We start from the raw sequence: 19279 nt of genomic DNA on the forward strand, positions 1-19279 counted from the left end.
GCCAATTATTAATCTTAGCCATTGAGTTGTCAGGAGTAAGCGACAGCCCTTTGGCTTAGAATTTAGCACACAAATCTGGGAAGCGATATTCGCATTTTTGTGGCCAGGGTTTTGTAGCAATAAGGTAAATCATTACACCACCGTTTGATGTTAAAGAATGTCTTGTTGGAATGAAGCAGTGTGCGAGAGAAAAAAAAAAGAAAAAAGAATTTAAGTAGATTTCTATTATGTTATTACATTTTAAGAGTGCATTTTTCCATGAAATAATATTTGAAGAGGTTGTGCAGGTGTGGAGGAGTTGCTTATAATGGTGGATACATTATTTTGAGAAATATCTGATAATCATAGGTCTGGTTAAACATGTGATAAGGTTTTAGTCAATTTAAATATTTTTTTTTTCTTACCAAATTCTCATTTTGATGCCTGTATTTTTGGCTTAAAGGAGGTGTAGTCAAATTTGGGTATGCTTCAAAATTTGAATATTTTCATAAGTCAATACGAGAGAGCTTTTTTATAAAGGAAAATAAGACTTATTCCTCCTTTTATTTTTTTTCTAGCCACCCATAGAAGTAACTGACCTGGGCTGACACTGATTTGCAGAATTAATATTAAAAAAATGAAGAAAAATGTGAAAGGCACATATTGTTGAATTACAAAGAAGTGGAACAATCACACGAGAAGAAAGATTGTGCTTTTTTTTTTCTTTTTCATATATTTTGCCTGTGCTTAACATTTCCTTTGAGGAGCAATGCTTGCAACTTTTGGAGTGATTGTTAGTGCTGTTCTTAAAATTCTAGAAGTGAGAAATTCAGTAAGAATTGGAACTTACTTTAAAAAAAAATGGAAAGAAAAATAAAAAGCTCTAACCCTCACATTTGCAAGAAAAAGCCTGACAACACAGAGTTGCTCACAATCACAAAAGAAAATCACTGAGCCCCAGAGGTATTGTTCTGAAAACTACCACACATTTGTTTTAATGTCTGCGGTTGGCAACTTTGAAGGTGTAAAGTTAAACACATACGAACGGTTGCAAAACCACCATAGACATTTCCATCCATGACAGTGGGAATAATTTGCTCTACATTCTGGTAGGAGCAAGGCAAATTGTTTTGATGGGAAAGATCAGTGCCCAGAAGGCAATTTCAGTGTCATGCCCAAAGTAGTTACCTTTTAGATAAACAGCAGGGTCTGATCCTGTGGTCGGTTCCTATCAGCTGCTATCAATGAGAATTTGGTTTGAAATCTTTCAGTATAACTGTGCTCTGCTTTGTTCAGGAGCTTCCCAAGTGGATATGCCTTAAGGGCTGTTTCACCTCTGACTATTCTTTTGTTGTTGTTGATGATGTCGGTTTAGAAATTAGCACAACTGTTGTTTTCTGTTTTACTTCTGAATTTGCACTTGGAAGACATTGGGTAAAATAGAAGAAGAACAGACTGTTTGCTGATCGCTTGGATGATGGTGTGAAAAACAAAAATAATCTTCTGCTGTCATCTGTTTCCTTGAGAAGTCTTCAAATAAAGTTTAAAATAAGGAGTTTTGCTTCTATTCAAACAGCCTCTGCGAGGAAAAAACCCTGTAGACCTCATTACAGTTGATTCCTTAATAGAGCTGCAGGATTCCCAGAATCCCTTTCAGTACTGGATAGTTAGTGTGGTTGAAAATGTTGGAGGAAGATTACGCCTTCGCTATGTGGGATTGGAGGAGACTGAATCCTATGACCAGTGGTTGTTTTACTTGGATTGCAGACTTCGACCAGTCGGTTGGTGTCAAGAGAATAAATACAGAATGGACCCACCTGCAGGTAAAAAAACCAAAACAAAACAAAAAAACAAACAACCTTTTAAAAATGCTGTTCTCTTTTGTGATATTTTTTATGATCGTGGTATGTTTTAAGATTCTTGTGCAACCCATTTCTTTTCCAGTATTCACATTGCTTGGTCAGCAGGTTTTAACTGGAACACAAATTGTGAGCAAGAGCCGTCTGATTTGGGCTCAAAGTAGTGGGTCAGGTAAACTGTATTAAATGTATTTAATAAAACGAGCTTGGTGTTGCTCTCTCCTGCAAGGAAATTGTATGCAGTAAGAGCAGTTTTGTGTATCAAGAAGCAGAGCTGATAGAGGTGGTCCAAGGATGTGCCTACTTGCTCATCCGCTTGCAGTAGTGTTTTGGTGTCCAGGTCTTCTTGGTCTTTCTCTAGGCATCCTAGAGTAGGATTCACTAGAATTCTATTTACTGTTCTCCAAATCAAAATTTAGGTGACATCTTTCAGCATATTTTATGCTCCGTTTGCTCTCCCTTCACCCAAGCACCTCTTGCCAATCTGTTTTCTATGGCCATGCTCTTGGATAGCAGTGTACTTCCATGGAATTTCTTTGGGCTGGAGAAAGTGTTCTGGGATATTTATGGTCCCTTCATTGTAGGTCTTTCTCATCCAGCTGTAACTTGGCTGTTGAGAGTCTAAGACCTGCCTTGTGTGGTACCAACTCAGAAGATGGCACAGCAGGCCTACACCACATTTTCCTGTGTAGGTGGGCAGATTGTCCAGGTCTGTGATTCATTCTTCTTGTGCAATAGATGAAGTTTTTCCATGGGAATTAATGATGGAAGAAAGATGGCTCTCCTTTGGATGAATGTTCCTGAGGTGACTTCTATCCCTTGAACTTTATTTAGAGAAGTTACTATGATATGTGCTGGTTTACAGATCTGCATGGGTCTTGGGTGTAACTTGGGGTCTTGAATGCTTTTTGGAAGTGTGTGTTTTCCTTCTCGGAGAGGTGGGAATCGATATTCTCCATCACTTCTAAATCAGATGTGAATGCTGGAGGGCATGAATATCACTCACTCAGTTATTTCCCAGAGCGTCTGTGTTACACAGAAACGCCTTTTCATTGACCATCTCTGAAACCTCTTGGCCTGTATAGGTTTGGTTAATCAATACGGAAGTGGCCTAAACTGCATTTGTACTTCTTTGTCCATTCCATCTTCCTTTTCCTTTTATCTGTTTGTGTTTCCTTCTATACTCTTTTTAATTTTTTTCCTTCCAATTGTCTTATCTTTAAAACTGTTATTGGACTCGATCTGATGAAATTATGTATTTTTCTCCTCCCCTCTCCTAGACTTAATTGCTTTTTAGATTTCTTTCATGTCTTCATTTAGAATCTCTTTCCCCTCCTTGGCATTTCTCTGGCCGTTCCCCTTTTAGTGAGCATTGCTATTATTGAGTTTGGAGATATATATCTTTGTGCTGACATTGACAAAAAAAAATTACACATCCTAGGATGTTGTCTTGCTGGAGTTTGTTGAGAAAAGACCCTTTGGGTGCGAGTCTTTCCATTTTCTTTTTGAGTCCTGACCTCCTGAAGTCTTACCCCGGCAATCTTTCTTTGACCCATCCTTGCCCTTCTGAGTTCTGCATTCCAGGGAGTAACCAGTCATGGTTATGTCCATGTCTATGTCCATGGGATATATGGGAATCTGATACATCTTGAGAGGCAGGAATGCTGGTTGTTCAACTTGTGACATCACAGATAAAATTGGCCATTTGATGCCCACCTAACATCAGCATATTCATAAACTACGGTGGATGAATAATGCTTGTTATGAGACTTGTATAGCAGGCAGACAGGAGGCAGTAGTGAGTTGTCAGAATGAGGTGCTGGGCAGCGGAGAGCTCTGAAGAAACTTAAGGGTGAAGATACTAAATGATAGTCTGTCACAGGATGTGATTTCCTGAGGATGGCAGACCAGGAGATTGTGCCAGGGATTTGTCCCTACCTGCTTCCCTCCTTTCTGATGACTTCTGTTGTAAATGAGATTTAGCTGGGGAAAGATCTTTGGTGTCACCTGTATATCCTGTCTTAGGAAAGAGAAAATTTGTGGGTAATATGTTGGGTTTTTTACATGTTAGTTTAGATTCATTTGGCACTGTATGGGCATTGAAATGATGCTTCAGCATCATCTGTTGCTTTTTCTTTATGATCAGTGGAGAGAAGAGGATGTCTAAATCGTTCTGTCATAGGCCAGATGAAGTGACATCTTCATAAGTCTGTTTTCTTCCACTCAGAGGGTTGAGAGGAATGAACATAGAGCTGGTTTCTAACTTTTGAAGCCTGTTGAGAGGACTGCTTGACTGATAAAAGGAGCAACCTTAGATTCTTTATAAAAGCTACTGTGAATATCCTCTGAAGAGATGCTGAGAACTTCCAAACCAGGCTGTGTGCCTAATTGGTATCAAATGAGGATGTTCTGTTGCACATCTTCTCTGCAGGTTATTACAGTGTTTTACCAACCCCGGACTTGGAAGCTGTTTATGCACCATTAGCTTTATTTCCCAACGTGTCTGGGTTGTGGTTTTGCTATGCTGATCTGCCTCTGGCACCTGGCAAGTTGACTGTCACACTGCACAGCAGTCTGAGGTTAGTCTTTCAAGATGCAGGACATTCTCCTCTAAAGGAGATCCCATTGTTCTGAATGTCTACAGCATCTTGGGTGGAGAGGTCTCTTTCTTGAAGCCAACTGCAACCTTGCACCAACGTAAGATATAAGAATGTGCAGAGAAAGTTCTTAGGAAATGGCATCCCTGCTGTGTTCACAACTGGGAACTTTTCAACAGCTTTATATGTCCTCTGTGGTAAAGAGAGTGTAGCACTTCTTGCTTTTTCACTTGGATCTGAATCCAAGATAAGCCTCCTTGCTACCTCGAATTGGCAGAGGCAGCTTGACACAGCCACGGGTATTCTTTGCCTCAACTGTTTATGCAGGAAGAGGTAGTCTCATTTTATGTTACTTTCTATTAAAAGACAAATTGGCAATGATTTTAATTCCTCACTCCTTGTTAACCTAAATACAGATTGACACAGTACACTTTGTTCAATTACCTGCAACACTATCACTTAAACAAAATACTTTATGCTCTTTTAACCATGCGATTTAGTGTCCATAAACTTGCCAGCATAAGCTAAGTGCCACTGCCTGATGAAATGTCCATGTAATACTGCTTGCTGGTTATTGAAACAATTGAGGTTGTATTAATCTTTCAAGGCTTGTTGGCACCAAAGAAGTTGCTGCTTGTTTTCACTGCTGTTGTGCAGAGTTACTCCCAAAGGCCACATTAGAATTGCAGGGTCACAAAATCATTAAGGTTGGAAAAGACCACTAAGATCATCTAGTCCAACCATCCCTCCCTCAGTGGAGGGACCTCAGTCCCTCAGTGCTATATCTGCCCTTTTCTTGAACACATTCAGGGATGGTAACTCCCCAGGCAGCCTGTTCCAGTGCCTCACCACTTTTTCTGAGCAGAAATTTTTCCAGATATCCAACCTAAACTTCCCCTGACACAACTTGAGGCCATTCCCTCTCATCCTACAACTGGTTATCTGGGAGCCAAGGCCAATCCCCACCTCACCGCAGCCTCCTTTCAGACAGTTGTAGAGGGTGATAAGGTCTTCCCTGAGCTTCCTCTTCTCCAGACTGCACAATCCCAGTTCCCTCAGCTGCTCACTGTAAGATTTATGCTCCAGACCTTTCACAGCATTGTTGCCCTTCTTTCTCTCCCATGTTCCGCTGCCATTATGATGGCAAATGAAGTTCTGTTTTCATCCTGCTCTGTTTGGCAAGCGTCTGTGTGGGTTTTCTGAAACTCAGAATTTATATAGGTAGAAGCAACAGGTTGGGGTGAAATCATGACTTATTGACTATTTCTGGCTTTTTTTTTCTTTTTTGCATCATTTCAGCCAAAAAGGGAGAAACAAAGTGAATCATTTCCCTTCCTATATTTCAGCCATTCAAGACTCCTGCAAGTGGGTGAGCTATTGGAGCAGGCTGCCCAGTGAGGTGGTAGAGTCACCATCCCTGGAGGTTTTCGAGAAAAGAGCAGACGTGGCACTGAGTGGCATGGTCTAGAGTGGTCATGGACATGGGTTAATGGTTGGACTAGATGATCTTTGTGGTCTTTCCAACCTCAGCAATTCTGTGATTCTAAGTAAGGGGAAAACTGGTGCAATAGGCACTATGAAATAGTGAACAGTTTGACAAACAGCTCCTTTCTTAACTCTTGTGACCACCACGCATGCTGTAAACAAAGACTTGAAATGTATGTTCCCATTAATAACCAGACAGTTGAGGAATTCACACTGCAGCCCTGAAAGGTTAACCTTTCCCTTTAAGTGTGTTTAAATTCACGTGCATACCCGTGATGTCTGTCTGAAGTAGCAAAGCTTAATATAGTGGAAGTATAAATACATCCTCTTCCAGTGAGTGATTCTGCAAATCCTGTTTTGATAAGGTCTTAAATCTATTGAAATCAGACCATAAAATTCTCTTGTACTGTCAGTGCTAGGTGACAGTGCCTGCCAATTCCTTTTTTTATATATGTTTCTTTTATTTCCTCCTTCAGAATTGTAAGATACCACAGTAAATCTCTGGTAGCTTGCAAATATATATGGTTCCTAGATGTACAAAATTTAAATGCAAATTAGACCAACTTGAACTGTGGTGGAAGTGAGTGAAGCCCCGCTGACAAAAGCAAATCTTTGCACTGCTCAGTCATTATCAAAGTTCGAGTTTATTGTTAAGTAAATGTTCATTTCCATTTCAGTAATTGTTACTAGTCTCTCTACTTATCTTGTCTCTTGGAGACTTGATATAAATGCTCTGCAGTAACTTGTTATGTATGGGATAGCAATATGTTTTCCAGGACAGAAGTAAATCCAATATAATGTTCTTTGTCATACCATTGTTTCCTATGTTTTTTTTTTTCCCTTTGGTGATTCATAGGCATTTTACTGCTCTGAACTGTAAAGGACTTGCTAATACAATGATTTAATAATATTAAACCAATTTAAAGAAACCCATTGCCTAGAAGTGTAATGATTGCAATTCTTTAGTGTAAGTGTGAATTGATGTGATGCTCAGTCATGTACCAAAGATAGGTTTGTGTAGATACCAGCTGAAATGTTCTTTCCCACACCTTCCCTCCTGCAAAAAACTTCTGCAGTAGTGAATTTTCAATGAACAGAAGAATTGTTAAGGGTATTTCTGTTTTTGTTCAAATATAAATAATGTTAACCCGAGGCTTCTCAAACTGGAAAATATTTGGTATTTTTGTTATTTTCAAATAATGAGATAATATAGTTCTTTTTTCTTCAACAGAAAATGGAATGTGTGTATTTTCTTGGGTTTTACTCTAGGATATAGAACACATTTCTTCCCTAAATGTGCCTCTGCTCCTTGCTTTTGTTGCATTTATCCACACTGTACAGCTTGGGATATACATGCTGCTGATTACAATTGAACCTTCCATTTTTATGACACAGTAACTTAAGACTTTCAGAAATCTTCAATTCCCAAACATTTACTTCTTGGGCTTGTATTTTTTTTTAAATTGATTTTTGTGTTTTGTTGTTGTTGTTGTTGTTGTTATGATTGCTTTAGATATCTATTCTCTGAAGACGATATCTGAGTGGAAATGCGCCCTGGAAAAATCCCTAAATGATGCAGCAAATTTTCCTCTTCCAATGGAAGTATTCAAGGTAAAAAGTGTACATTTTCCTTCAGTTATTCGATAGAGTAAATTCTCAGCTACAAAACACTATTTTTCATAATAATCACCACCACCATTAGCTATGCATTTTTGCCAATAATGAACAGCAGCCTGCATGCCACGTTCAGAAAAACTTGCACCAATGGAGATGTCCCACTGTTTCACAGTGTTTCATCACCCACCACCTCACTATGCACGCATCCACTGTTTGGTCTCCATAGATATTCAGCAAGGGTTGATGAATGTCAGTGGGTGCAGTTTTTTCTACGTAGAGGAGTTCGGTTCTACCCCTTTGCTTCATGTGCAGTTCCATGTCAGATGCCATTTTGTCAGACTGCCCCTCTGCTGCCATCTGTCACATGAAAACAAGCTGTAATGGAGTTCTGGTTGGAAAGTTGAACCTCTGCTGCCATACTGCCGACATCCACTTCTGTTGTAATGGGCCAACTTAATAAAATAGGAGGCATTACTTTCAGAGCAGCCCTTGTACATTGCTATCAAAGGTCATAAGTGGGATGTTTGTATAAAATGCAGTTTTGTGTGAACTCCGCTCTCAGACCTGATTTCTTGCTGTTACTGTTTTATAGATGATGTAGGGGTATGACCAACACTGATTTCTCCAACATCAGCATTTCTCCAACACCATTTCTAACATCTTTAATTATGCAGACCTGAGTTCTCACAGCCTGTGACAGCACAGTGCTGTGATTATGAGAGTACTTGTAAACTCAGCTTTCTGTGAGCCCTGTGCTCAAATTTTCATCTCATTCTGAGCTGGTCCTCCTCCAGGGACCTGTAGTGGAAGTAGGAGATAATTTTCTCCTGTGTCATTTTTTCTTCACTCAATCTGATTTTTAATAGTTAGAGATGTGCTTCAGCCCTGAGGCACCAGCTTTAATATCCCATCCAAATCCACACTGCTGTTCATCGTGGCTGCTCCAGATCATAATCCAGATTTCTAGCTGTGCCAGCCTTTTTAATGTTGCAGCCTTGCAATGGTGTGCTGTAGCAGTGTGGGGGGATGAGTTGTAGCATAGTGCTGCACCACTGTCTCCAGTGAAGTGGACCAGGTCATAGAACAATGGAATCATTAAGGATGGAAAAGACCACTAACATTATCAAGTCCAACCATCAAACCATTTTCATCATGTCCACTAACCATGTCCCTCAGTGCCACATCTGCTCTTTTCCTGAACATCTCCAGGGCTGGTGATTCCACCACCTCCCTGGGCGGCCTGTGCCCATGCTTCACCATTCCTAATGAGAAGAAATTTTTGCTGATATCCAACCTGAAATCCATCTGATAACCACCAGATCCTCCTAGTCAACCACAGTGGTTACCACTGCTCCTGGCTCATCCAGTGTGGACACCTAGGTTCCTTCCCATTAGCAGCATGATATTGAGGCACCCCAAAACACCCATGTGATTGGGAGAAGGCACCCAGTATGCCCCATTCTGGCTCATCACAGGGACCTGGTGCCACCTAGTGAAAGCCCTGCTAGGCTGAGAGAAATATAGAAAATGTATGCATTGGCTTTTTTCACAGACAAGGGTTTGAGATGTCCCATAAAATCATAGAATTGCCGGGTTGGAAAAAACCTTAAAGATCATTGAGTCCAACTACAACCTAACCATACTGCCCTAACTCTAACAACCCTCCACTAAATCATGTCCCTGAGCATTGCATCCAAGCGGTTTTTAACACATCCAGGGATGGTGGCTCAACCACTTCCCTGGGGAGCCCATTCCAGTGCTTAACAACCCTTTCTGTAAGAAGTGTTTCCTGATATCCAACCTAAACTTACCCTGGCACAACTTGAGTCCATTTCCCCTCGTCCTGTCACCTTAAAAAATAAAATCTTGTGTTGTTGCAGGAGTGGTTTTGATTCTCAGCCACCTTTTTTTGTACAGTGCTTCAGTCCAGAAGCTATTAAACTTTGCAGTTTCAAGATGAAGAGCATATTGTATGGGGCAGGGATTAAACTGGGAAAGCCTAATGTGTAAATTTTATTCCTACCTATATGAAAGAGCAAAGAATCTTTCTGATGAGGCTCATAAAGCATCCTTTTTTTTTTCTTTAGTTTATAAGTAACAGCTGTTTTGCAGCCTTTTCTCAGCATGCTAGACTTATACCCACTTATTTTAATTATTGCATGACGGTCATAAATTTAAACTCAGCAAGTCCCAGTGGCCACACTGTGTGGTTAGAGCTTGCAAGGGTGTTCCTCTTAGACAATGCAGTGCCTTGGAATGCTTGAATGGCCCAAAAGGAGAAATCTTGGGGGCCATACATGACAAAAAGGCAGGATTAGGGCAATACAGCTTCTTTATTTGAACTGTGGAAGCCAAGCACAAGGATTCAGTGTCTGGTGGTGTTTGGGTCCCTGCCTGGTGATGAGGAGGCTGGGGGCTAAATGAATGGATGTCCTTTTTTTCTCTGCCTGTAGAAGGACTCAACCCCATCTTCTACCATTTGATCTAGGGGTAAAAAACAAGAGGTTGTCTGTGCATCTGAGCATGCCTTCCTCTAATAATGATTTAAATGTAAGTTAAGTAAAGACTTTCTGTATGAGAATATAGTTGTCTGATCTTTCAAGGCAAGCCAAAATTCACTCTTGGGAACTTCAGTAAGAATCCCAGAAGAGCCCAGCAAAAAATGTTGAATCCAAAGGCTTTTTTTTTTCTTCCTAGTACCAGCACAGAAATAATGTCTCTACAGGGTGCCAGGGGACTTGGTGCTGCTATAATTGTTATGTCTTAGATGAGGTATAAAACACAGAGTTTGGCAGCTTGCAACTGTTAAGATCTTGGTCTTCTGGAAAGCTGGAAATGTTTACTTTGGCAAACATGATAAACTGCCCAGTTGATAAACTGAGCAATTAATTTCTACATTTCCCTATAGAAATCCATACAGGTATGAACACTCCCTAGAGTGAACACACACACGTTTGTTTGGCTTGATTGCAGATTAAATTGCTGTTGTTGTTTGAGATGTGCATGGTGGTGGGCGGTGTCAGGAATGCAGTGTCAAACTGGTCCCAGGTGGTAGTGCTGCAAAGTCAGGTCTGCATTTGTAGAATCATAGAATTGTTAAGGTTGGAAAAGACCACCAGGGTCCTGTAGTCTAACCATAACCATCTGTAGTGGGAAAAGTGGCTTCTGTTATGAGTTTATGAGCCCAACATTACAGTTGGTGGTGGAGCAATTTGGTTTTGGTGACAAAGGGTTGGGTTCTGCCTGGTAACTCATACGCCATGAATTTGAGCCTGTATTATCACTGCTCAGCAGCATAGCAGAACAGAACTTTTGTGTAGTGGTCTTCAGCAGGAAAACACTAAAATGTCTTGCAAAAACGCAGCCCTGATGGTAGAATGGATTGGGTTGGAAGGGACTTCAGAGATCATCTAGTTCCAACCCCCTGTTGATGCAGGCAGGATTGCTGACCACTGAATCAGGCACTATATCAGATTGTCCAGCACCCCATCCATCCTGCCCGAATTATTCCCCTCTTTTGCATCCAAGGAATCAGAATTGTTAAGGTTGGTTAAATACGACTAAGATCATCTCGTCCAACTGTCAGCCCATCACCACCCTGCCCACTAGATCATGGCACCATTAATGAGGCCTTAGGAGCCGGTTACAAAAATCAGAGGGAAGGATGAGAGGAAGATCTTCCTTTTTTTTTTTTTTTTTTTCTGGTGCTGTTTTACACTTGGCCATATGTTGAAAGCATTTGTAAAACACTTTAGGATCCTTTGAGAAGGAACGTGATATGCAACTGCTAGAAAATGTCACTGTTATATAGCTACTAAACATAGTGTTTTGCAAACTACACCTCCTGGAGAAAGTTTTTCTTTAAAAAGCTTTTTGCAACACATCCACTATATTGTCATTCTGTTCTTCTTAGAAAACAAATTGATTCTCAAAAAAAAAAAAATAATAAATGCAGACTGTTTTTTCAAGTGTGTTTAAATAGTTTGGGAGCTTAAATCCTTCCAGAAGGCCACAAGGAAACCCAAGGAAACCTGTCCTTTACAGTTTCTGCTCTGATTTTGAGATGCAACATTTGGCTGAATGCCTGCAATAAGCAATGGCTCAGAGCACGCCTAAGAAAAATGACCAAATCTTTGGGTATAAATAAAGGTGGCTGGATTGTTACTAAGGCCAACTTTAAAGCTGTGTAACATCAGTGGTTCAGCAGTGCCATGCTGATGCTTTCTGAGAGGCAGCCTGGCATCAGGAAACCAAACTTAAGACACAGAACCTTTTAGCCCAAATATTTATTTCCCCCTGAACACACATTTGTAATTATTCTCTCTAGCTGAGGAACAACTGTTTCTCTTCTCTGGAACCAGCCCAGTGAGATCCTATTTCTAGATCATATATCATAGAATCATTCAGGATAGAAAATACCTTCAAGATCATCAGGTCCAACCATTAACCTGACCAAGTCTCATCACTAGACCATGGCCATTAGTGATGCATCACATATCCCTTAAACACCTCTAGAGATGGGTTACCATCACCTTCCCTGGCGGGCAGTGCCTAACAACCCTCTCTGTAATGAGATTCTTAACTGATATCTGAACTAAATCTCCCCTGGTACAACTTGTGACTCTACTAATTTGGAGTATTTGGGTGTTTCCTGTGATTTGTAATAATACCATTAATTGATGCTAAGATAAAAGGGATGGAAGGAATCTCCTATGGAGAATGATGAAGGGACCATCCATCAGTGAGTTCAGAGCTGCCTCCTAAAATTCAGTACTGGGTGCTTTTTTGTTCCACAGTCAAAAATACAATAAACAAATATTACAATAAATATTAAAAAGAACTTCTTCCTCTCCCAGATGTTTTTGTTTTTTTTTTTCCATCAGCTGAAATGCGCTTTTAAAATATGAGATTAAATTGAAGTATTTATTTATGATTGTAACTTATTTTTTGAAGAAAAAGATAACATCTCTCAGAAGTTAATGCATTCTGTAGGTGTTTTAGTGTGTTTTCTTCCATTATTTGGTCATCTGGAGGAGTTTCAGTGTAAGGAAGAGAATCTCAAGGGCTACTTTTCTGCCCTTAAGCCTCTAATCAGACAATTCTGATCTGAATAGATGCACAGCCTTGAAATCTAACAGGGTTTTTCTGTTTTCAACCCCTGTAGTGGATAAGGACATGCTGATACAGCAGGTTAAAGCATCCGTGCTTTTAATTTTGCATGGAAGCCAAACTCGAATGTTAGCAATCCCTGGCCTCTTCATGCACTGATGGCTTGGCTGGCCCTTGTTGTGCATGCTGTGCTTTAATAACCCGTGAGTCGCCATGCAATTTGCTGGCTGCCAGATTATTTATACTCCATCTGTTCTTTCCCATCCGTAGCACTCGCCATCCCTTTTCCTTGGCTACTTTTTACCTGGCTGGACTACATGCATGGCCTCCTGTCCCCTCCACTCTTCATCTGCCTTTTGACCCACTCCAGTCTCAGCTCATTAAAGCCATTTATCTTTATAAAACTTAATAACCATCATTAAGAGTATCCTGCAAACGTCTTTACTTACATAACTGCCTTTACAGCTCTTGAAAGCAGGGATGTTTCCAATACTAAAGATGGAATCTGGTGGAAAGACCATATGAGAAAAGTCTTCACTTCTCTACAGCTCCCTCCTAATTTTGGGCATTGCAAAGGGGTGGGTGGGGCAAAGCGATCCATGAGGGTATATGAAGTTAATCCAGAAACGCAGTCTTCTGTGATGCTTCACAGAAGGCTGTTTGGTCTCATTGCATGAATGTCAGGATGGGAAGAGAAATGCTAGAGAGAGTTCAAGCAAAGCAGATGGGCTGAGTAGGAAACAGCTCCATCACTCTGCTCTATTCCACATTCCTCTGGCTGCACGATTAGCATGTGTGGTTTTCTTTCTCCATTAGTATGACTAGAGGTCTCTCAGAATGGTGAAAGGTTAGGAAAAGGGCCCGATCCAATTCATATATGGCATTCAAGCTCTGTATGAGATAGTTTGTACCTGAAATATCACAGAATCATAGAGGGGACCTTATTTACTCCTGCCCCCTATGCAGTAGTCAGGGTTGCCACCCAACAGACAAGTTGCCCAAGGTTCCATCCAGACTGGACTTGGATGCCACAGCTTTTCCATGGCAGCGTTTTCTCCTTTACTGAAATAAGTCAGTGTGCTGGCCCGGGCTCCCTGCACCCTGTTCTAGCTATAGGTGTCCCTGTTCATTGCAGGGGATTCGGACCAGGTGACTTTTCAGCATCCATTCCAACTCACACAATTCTGTGATTCTTGGACAGCAGGTACTCCTAGTTAGGGGATGGGTGATACCCAAAAGCCATCTGTCCAATAATGCTTTTTTTTTTGAGAGAGAGAGAGAAAACAGTAGTCAGCTGTGATCTGTTTTCACTGCATAGAGTTTGATCAGATCTTCTCTCTTTTAACCAATTTCCATGGACTTTTCAGTAGTGAGATGTTACTGAGTGCAGAATCTGTCCAGGCACGTCTCTGTGAAACTCAGTCCCTCATCACAACCAAGGTAGTTATTTAGAAATGTGAGAAGAGGCACCGATGGCTTCATTTTGAGCACTTGGATTAGTGTTCCCACTTGTGAAATGAGAGCAATGTATGACACAGCAAGGATTCACTAGCAAACACTTGTGAAATGGGGTGGCAATCCTAGATACTGTAATTCTGCTGTGAGATAATAAAAAAAAAAAGATGCGTTTTGCTTCTGCAATCCATGCTTCCACCAGCCTGGCAAATCAAAGCCTGCAGTGTGTAGGAGGGGATCTTTGCCCCGGTGCCATCTGCAGCAGGCCGAACCATACGAAGAAGGTGTGTTCAGATTTAGACCGGCTACTCTGCAATGTTGCTGTTTCTATGGTAACTGTTTTTATTCAACAAGAGAAGCTTAAAATCTGTTGGGCTAAATTTGATCCTAGGCAGAAGCATCTGCATTGTTTAAGGGGCTCTTCGGTAGGTGCAGCTGTGATAGCTGGCTGCCATGCTCCTTGCTTCAGGGTCTAAGGACTTTCAAAGCCTCCTTCCCATATCCTTTTCCTCTTCATCCCACCTCACATTTTGGTCTCCCTGTGTTTCTGCACTCACCTTTTTGCTTGCAGATTTGCTTATGTTATGTCTTACAGGAGAATTTCTGTGTTCCTGCAGAGTGTGTCTTCAGGGAAAATTGCACAGCTTTAGCAAGGAGAGCTGATGAATCACGACAAGACCGATTCCTCTGCAAATAATGCAGAGGATTGCAGTTGGGAGGGTTTCTTTCTTTATTTTTTTTTTCTTTTTGCTCAATTGAAAACCAAATGCCAGATTCCTGTAGAGGCAATTTAACCACGGCTATTACTGTGCTTGTGACTGGTTACCACCTAAGAGCTTTGTGATTAAAATTAGGCTATCAGAAGCAGCCAGTGTCTTGGAGAATTAGGGAAAACACTGGCGGAAGCAATTTCTTTCAAAACAAAACTGAATTAAATAATTTGTTTCCAGTCATACCTGATGGAACCTACTTCTCTGTCACTAGTAGGGTAAAGCAGGAGAGATATGATTGAAGGCAATATCATTTCACACAGTTGCAGCTGGTGAGGATTAAAGGAAGCTCAGGTCAAACATTTATTAATTGCTGTTAATGATCAGCCTCTCAACTTTGCAACTTCTCAGACTTAGTTCTGAGTTTCGTACAAAGCCGTAATCATGTAAGTGGTGTGCATGAACTATCCTGGACCTAAAGAACTCTGTGTTTTGGGGTATTTGAAAATCAGGGTTCAAACTAGAGCCTTTTCTGCTTATCTATACACTATGCATGCTTTTGGGTTTGAAATGAGATGACTCGTTTTGTATGTTGAGGAGAGTGGGCTAAGAGTGAGCATTTCAGAACCTGGAAGAGACGCCCTTGTTTGGATTTGTAGTCACAGCTAGAGCAACCGTCCATTGCATGGCTGCCCTAAATGCCATGGGCAAAAGCCATTTAGGTTAACTTAGTTAGGTCTGAGTACTATCTGCTCTGCCCAGTGGAGTGTAGAAAGGCTTGAGCAAAAGGGCAGATGACTGTGATGATTTTGCAGTGTATCTTTCTGAGTTCAAGACCAGTGCTTAGAGGAAGTTGGTGACTTTTTTAAGATTTAACTGTGTCACCCACACCTGTGCATTCTGACTACATCCTTAAGTCTAAAAACTTCTAAGATAACAAGAGTGAGGCTCACTTTAATTGCTTCTTGGGATTTGTAGTCAGAGTTGTGACAGCCTTGGCTTTGCCTGTGGGTTTGGGCTGCAAGTGGCAGACGTTCATTCAATGGAGGGTTCTGCAGTTTTCCATTCATTACTTGTAAGCACCCTTGTGGGCTGTGATCCATCATGTTAGAGATTTTGACCCTTTGAATGAGTGAGCGTGGTTCTTGTACCATTTTAATTCATTGTACGTTCCTCAGTATGATTTTCACTTTGCTGTAAGGGTTTTCTCAGCATCAGACTGGTTTTCTTGGCTGCTCTCCAGCAGGGAGGACTGGGAGGTTGTTTCTGTTGCCCACACAGAGCTTGTGAGCCTTGTGAAGCAGGCTCGTTGATGGTGTAAATGTGTGTGGCAGTGGAGCTGCTCCTGTGAAGCACTAAGTTGTAGAACCATTCAGGTTGAGAAAGACCACTAAGATCATCTATTCAAACTGTCAGCCCATCCCCACATGCCAGCTATGTCTCTCAGTGCCACATCTACCCTTTTCTGGAACACTTCCAGGGATGGTGACTCCATGACCTCCCCAGGCACCTGTTCCAGTGCCTCACAACTCTTCCTGAGAATAAGTTCTTCCTAATATCCAACCTGAACCTCTCCTGGTGCAACTTTCCCTCTTGTTTTTTCACAGTTACCTCGGAGCACCTCTCCACAACCTCCTTTCATTTTTTTATGGAGAGCAGTAAGGCTTCCCTGAGCCTCCTCTTCTCCAGACCAGACAATCCCAGTTTTCTCAGTTACTCCCCATAAGATTTGTGCTCCAGACTCTTCACAGCTTTGTTGCCCTTCTCTGTACACATCCAAGGGCTTCAAAGTCTCTGTTGTAGAGAGGGGCCCAAAACTGAATGCAGTGCTCGAGGTGCAGCCTCACCAGGAGCCAGCCAGCAGGAGCAGAGATCCACCACACACAAAGCTATAAAATGCTCCAAATGACTGTACAACTCCATTTGAAAGCAAATTCAAACTCGCTTGGAATAGTGGCTGGAAATAAATGTCTGGTGCCATCCTGATAGGTGGCTTTGAACGCTGTGTGCAGTGTGGAAAGGTTGGTTTCTGCCAGCCAACAACATTTCAGGTGTTGCTTTTGCTGTGCTGCAGATTCTGGAGGGAGCAAAGGGAAAGCTTCAGCCCTTCAGTCCTCATCTTGCAGCTGCTTTTATTTAACAGGCGTCTTTCCTGTCAATGTGAATAACAGGAGCCAAGTGCAGTTCATTATCCAGTGTATCACTTTGAGTCTAATACTAATTAAAAGCTTTGCCTTCGCTTCTGTAGAACCTATTCTTAGGAATTATGTAAATTAATTAGAATTTTGAAGAGGAGCGTGTGCCAAATCCTCGGCAATTCTCTGCTGGCTGAGGGGAATGGCATTGGGATCAGTTTTTTTTTTCTTTTTGCAGCTGCAAAAATCTGAGGCTCTTAAAGTCAATTTTAATGCTTCACTTTTACAAATATGTGAAAGAGATCAAATATCCAGATCCTGACCATTTGCCATGGCGGTACAATATCAAGGCTTTTTCTCCATGAAAGCTTTTCCGTCTCAAAAATGACATTTAACACAGACAAGCTTTTTACTTCCACAGCCCTTCTCCAAACAAAAGTATGTTCCTGAGTCAAAGAGAATTTTCTCCCTCAAAAGGGAGACATACCGAAGATCCCATGGGTTCTCTGCAGGAGTTTACTCTTGCTATTAATTTAATGAGAAAGATGTTTACATGGTATGCTGAATGGGAACGGAGATTTGATCCTGAGATACACAGCACATGGACAAGAGGTGATAGGCTTTTCAAGTAAAATAAACAATGTTAAATGTTGTTAGTTTTATGATTTTTCCCACTTGATTATTTTTTCCCTTTGAAAAAAGCCGTAGTAAAAAGGAGCCCAGCCAAAGAAACCGTCTCAAATGAAAATAAGAAGTAATACTGTTTTAAGTATTTTGATCTCAATCAACAAATCACATATGAAGTTGATGAAACTACTCGCATGTTTAAGGATAAACATGATTAAGTACTTTGGTAGATCTGGGCATATTATGTATTGAAGCCGGATGTGAGCGTGAATTGAATCCTGGATCTTTTGATGGGAAGATGCTGCAGTGTAAGCTTGCTTCCAGATGTACGATTTGCAAAGTTGCCTTTTCTTTACAACCTCACCCCAAGGATTGAGAGATGCTGGGTGTGGATCCTTGTGTAGGGAAGAGATATCCTACAGTCTAGATGCTGCCTTTGAAGGTTGGAAGTTCAGTTGGTGAGGTCTGATTTTTGCAGCCATTATCTTCTCCTAGTGGTAACAATGGCAATTTTGATAACCTTTTCTTAATGCAGTGCTTACACTGAGCAGCTTCACTGTACAAGGAGCCAAATTCAGTTCCCTGAATCAAGCTCTTATTCAACAAAACGTTGTGAAACTGCCAGAAATCAGTCTCCTGGCTTGCTGGGACTTTGGTAATGCGGAAATAATTGCCAGTAACTGGAAGTACAGCTGATGCTACACTGCAGGACACCCAAACTCCTGAATGTCTGCTCCTTCCTCAGCCATTAGTTCATCGTGGCGTTTTGGCCCATTATTGCTAAGTCTTCCTCAGTTTCCCCATTGGAATATACTTCCCTTGCTGTGAAACTGAAGACATTATGAAAGCTTTTTTGACTGCTTTTTGGTCGCGAAGTCGCGAAGATAAGGTAAGGTGAAGACAACTATTCCTTTAGCTTTGATTGGAGCTAGTAAAAATCCTTATCTCTAATGGCACCAGGAACGTAAGATCCCAAAATAGAAGTCATTAAGTCTACAAGTGAGAACAGTTCTTAGGAAAGAAAGTGTAATGACATACAACTTCAGATCAATAGAAAATCATTTTAGAACAAGAATACAACATGTAGCAATGAATGTAGATGGGAGTGACATTGCTAGCCTCTTATTAGATACTAAGTTTTCTGCATATATTTTGGAGTTCAGTGTGTGTGTGCTTTAAATATAACAGCTCTTCTTTTTTGGTTGTGTTGGCTAACGCATGGGTCATTTAGACAACATTGGTCTAAATGATGTAAATGTTGTTTTACATTGGTTCAGTGTGAAATAAAATTGTTACTTTGGAATTAGGTTGCTAGCCTGTATGCTAGTTAGACAAGGACATGAGGATGGGGTCATTTGGTAGATGTAACACATTTGTGGCAAGTGAGGGAGTTGAACCTGTGTTGTTTCTGAGGTTAGGTGCTGCATCCTCCTGATCGCCCAACGTTATTGCATGTAGACATGTTTGATCCTGGATGAAGGTATTGTGACAGGCATGTACCTGAACACAGCTGTGTATTTTTCCACTGACGGGTTCTCTCACTGCTCACCTTTTGGGTTCAAGTTCATTTTCCTGGGCCTTATTCCACCTTTATTCTCCCAGTTGGACAGAAGACCTTTCCATCTTATGGTGCATGAAAACCAGCCCAGGTTTTTATTTGATGCCATAGAAGAACCCAACATTCATTAGGACAAATCATAGGCAAT

General features: G+C 41.1%; 1 protein-coding gene across 5 annotated transcripts in view; it reads left to right on the forward strand.

Moving 5' to 3' along the window:
• Positions 1-19279, forward strand: part of SFMBT2 (Scm like with four mbt domains 2) — a 114179-nt gene that overhangs the window by 49453 nt on the left and 45447 nt on the right. For 4 of the 5 annotated variants that reach the window (XR_008206236.1, XM_052680970.1, XM_052680973.1 and 1 more), the window contains 2 exons: positions 1556-1802; positions 7434-7531. Coding sequence is in view for 4 of the 5 variants with exons in the window: in XM_052680970.1 (XP_052536930.1) it covers positions 1556-1802; positions 7434-7531 (345 nt within the window). In the remaining variant the exon portion in view is untranslated. The remainder of the gene's footprint in view (positions 1-1555; positions 1803-7433; positions 7532-19279) is intronic. The other variant, XM_052680974.1, reaches the window with a different exon arrangement.

The sequence above is a fragment of the Tympanuchus pallidicinctus genome, unplaced genomic scaffold, assembly GCF_026119805.1.
Source record: "Tympanuchus pallidicinctus isolate F22 unplaced genomic scaffold, pur_lepc_1.0 scaffold19, whole genome shotgun sequence".
In the NCBI taxonomy this organism is placed as follows: Eukaryota; Metazoa; Chordata; class Aves; order Galliformes; family Phasianidae; genus Tympanuchus; species Tympanuchus pallidicinctus.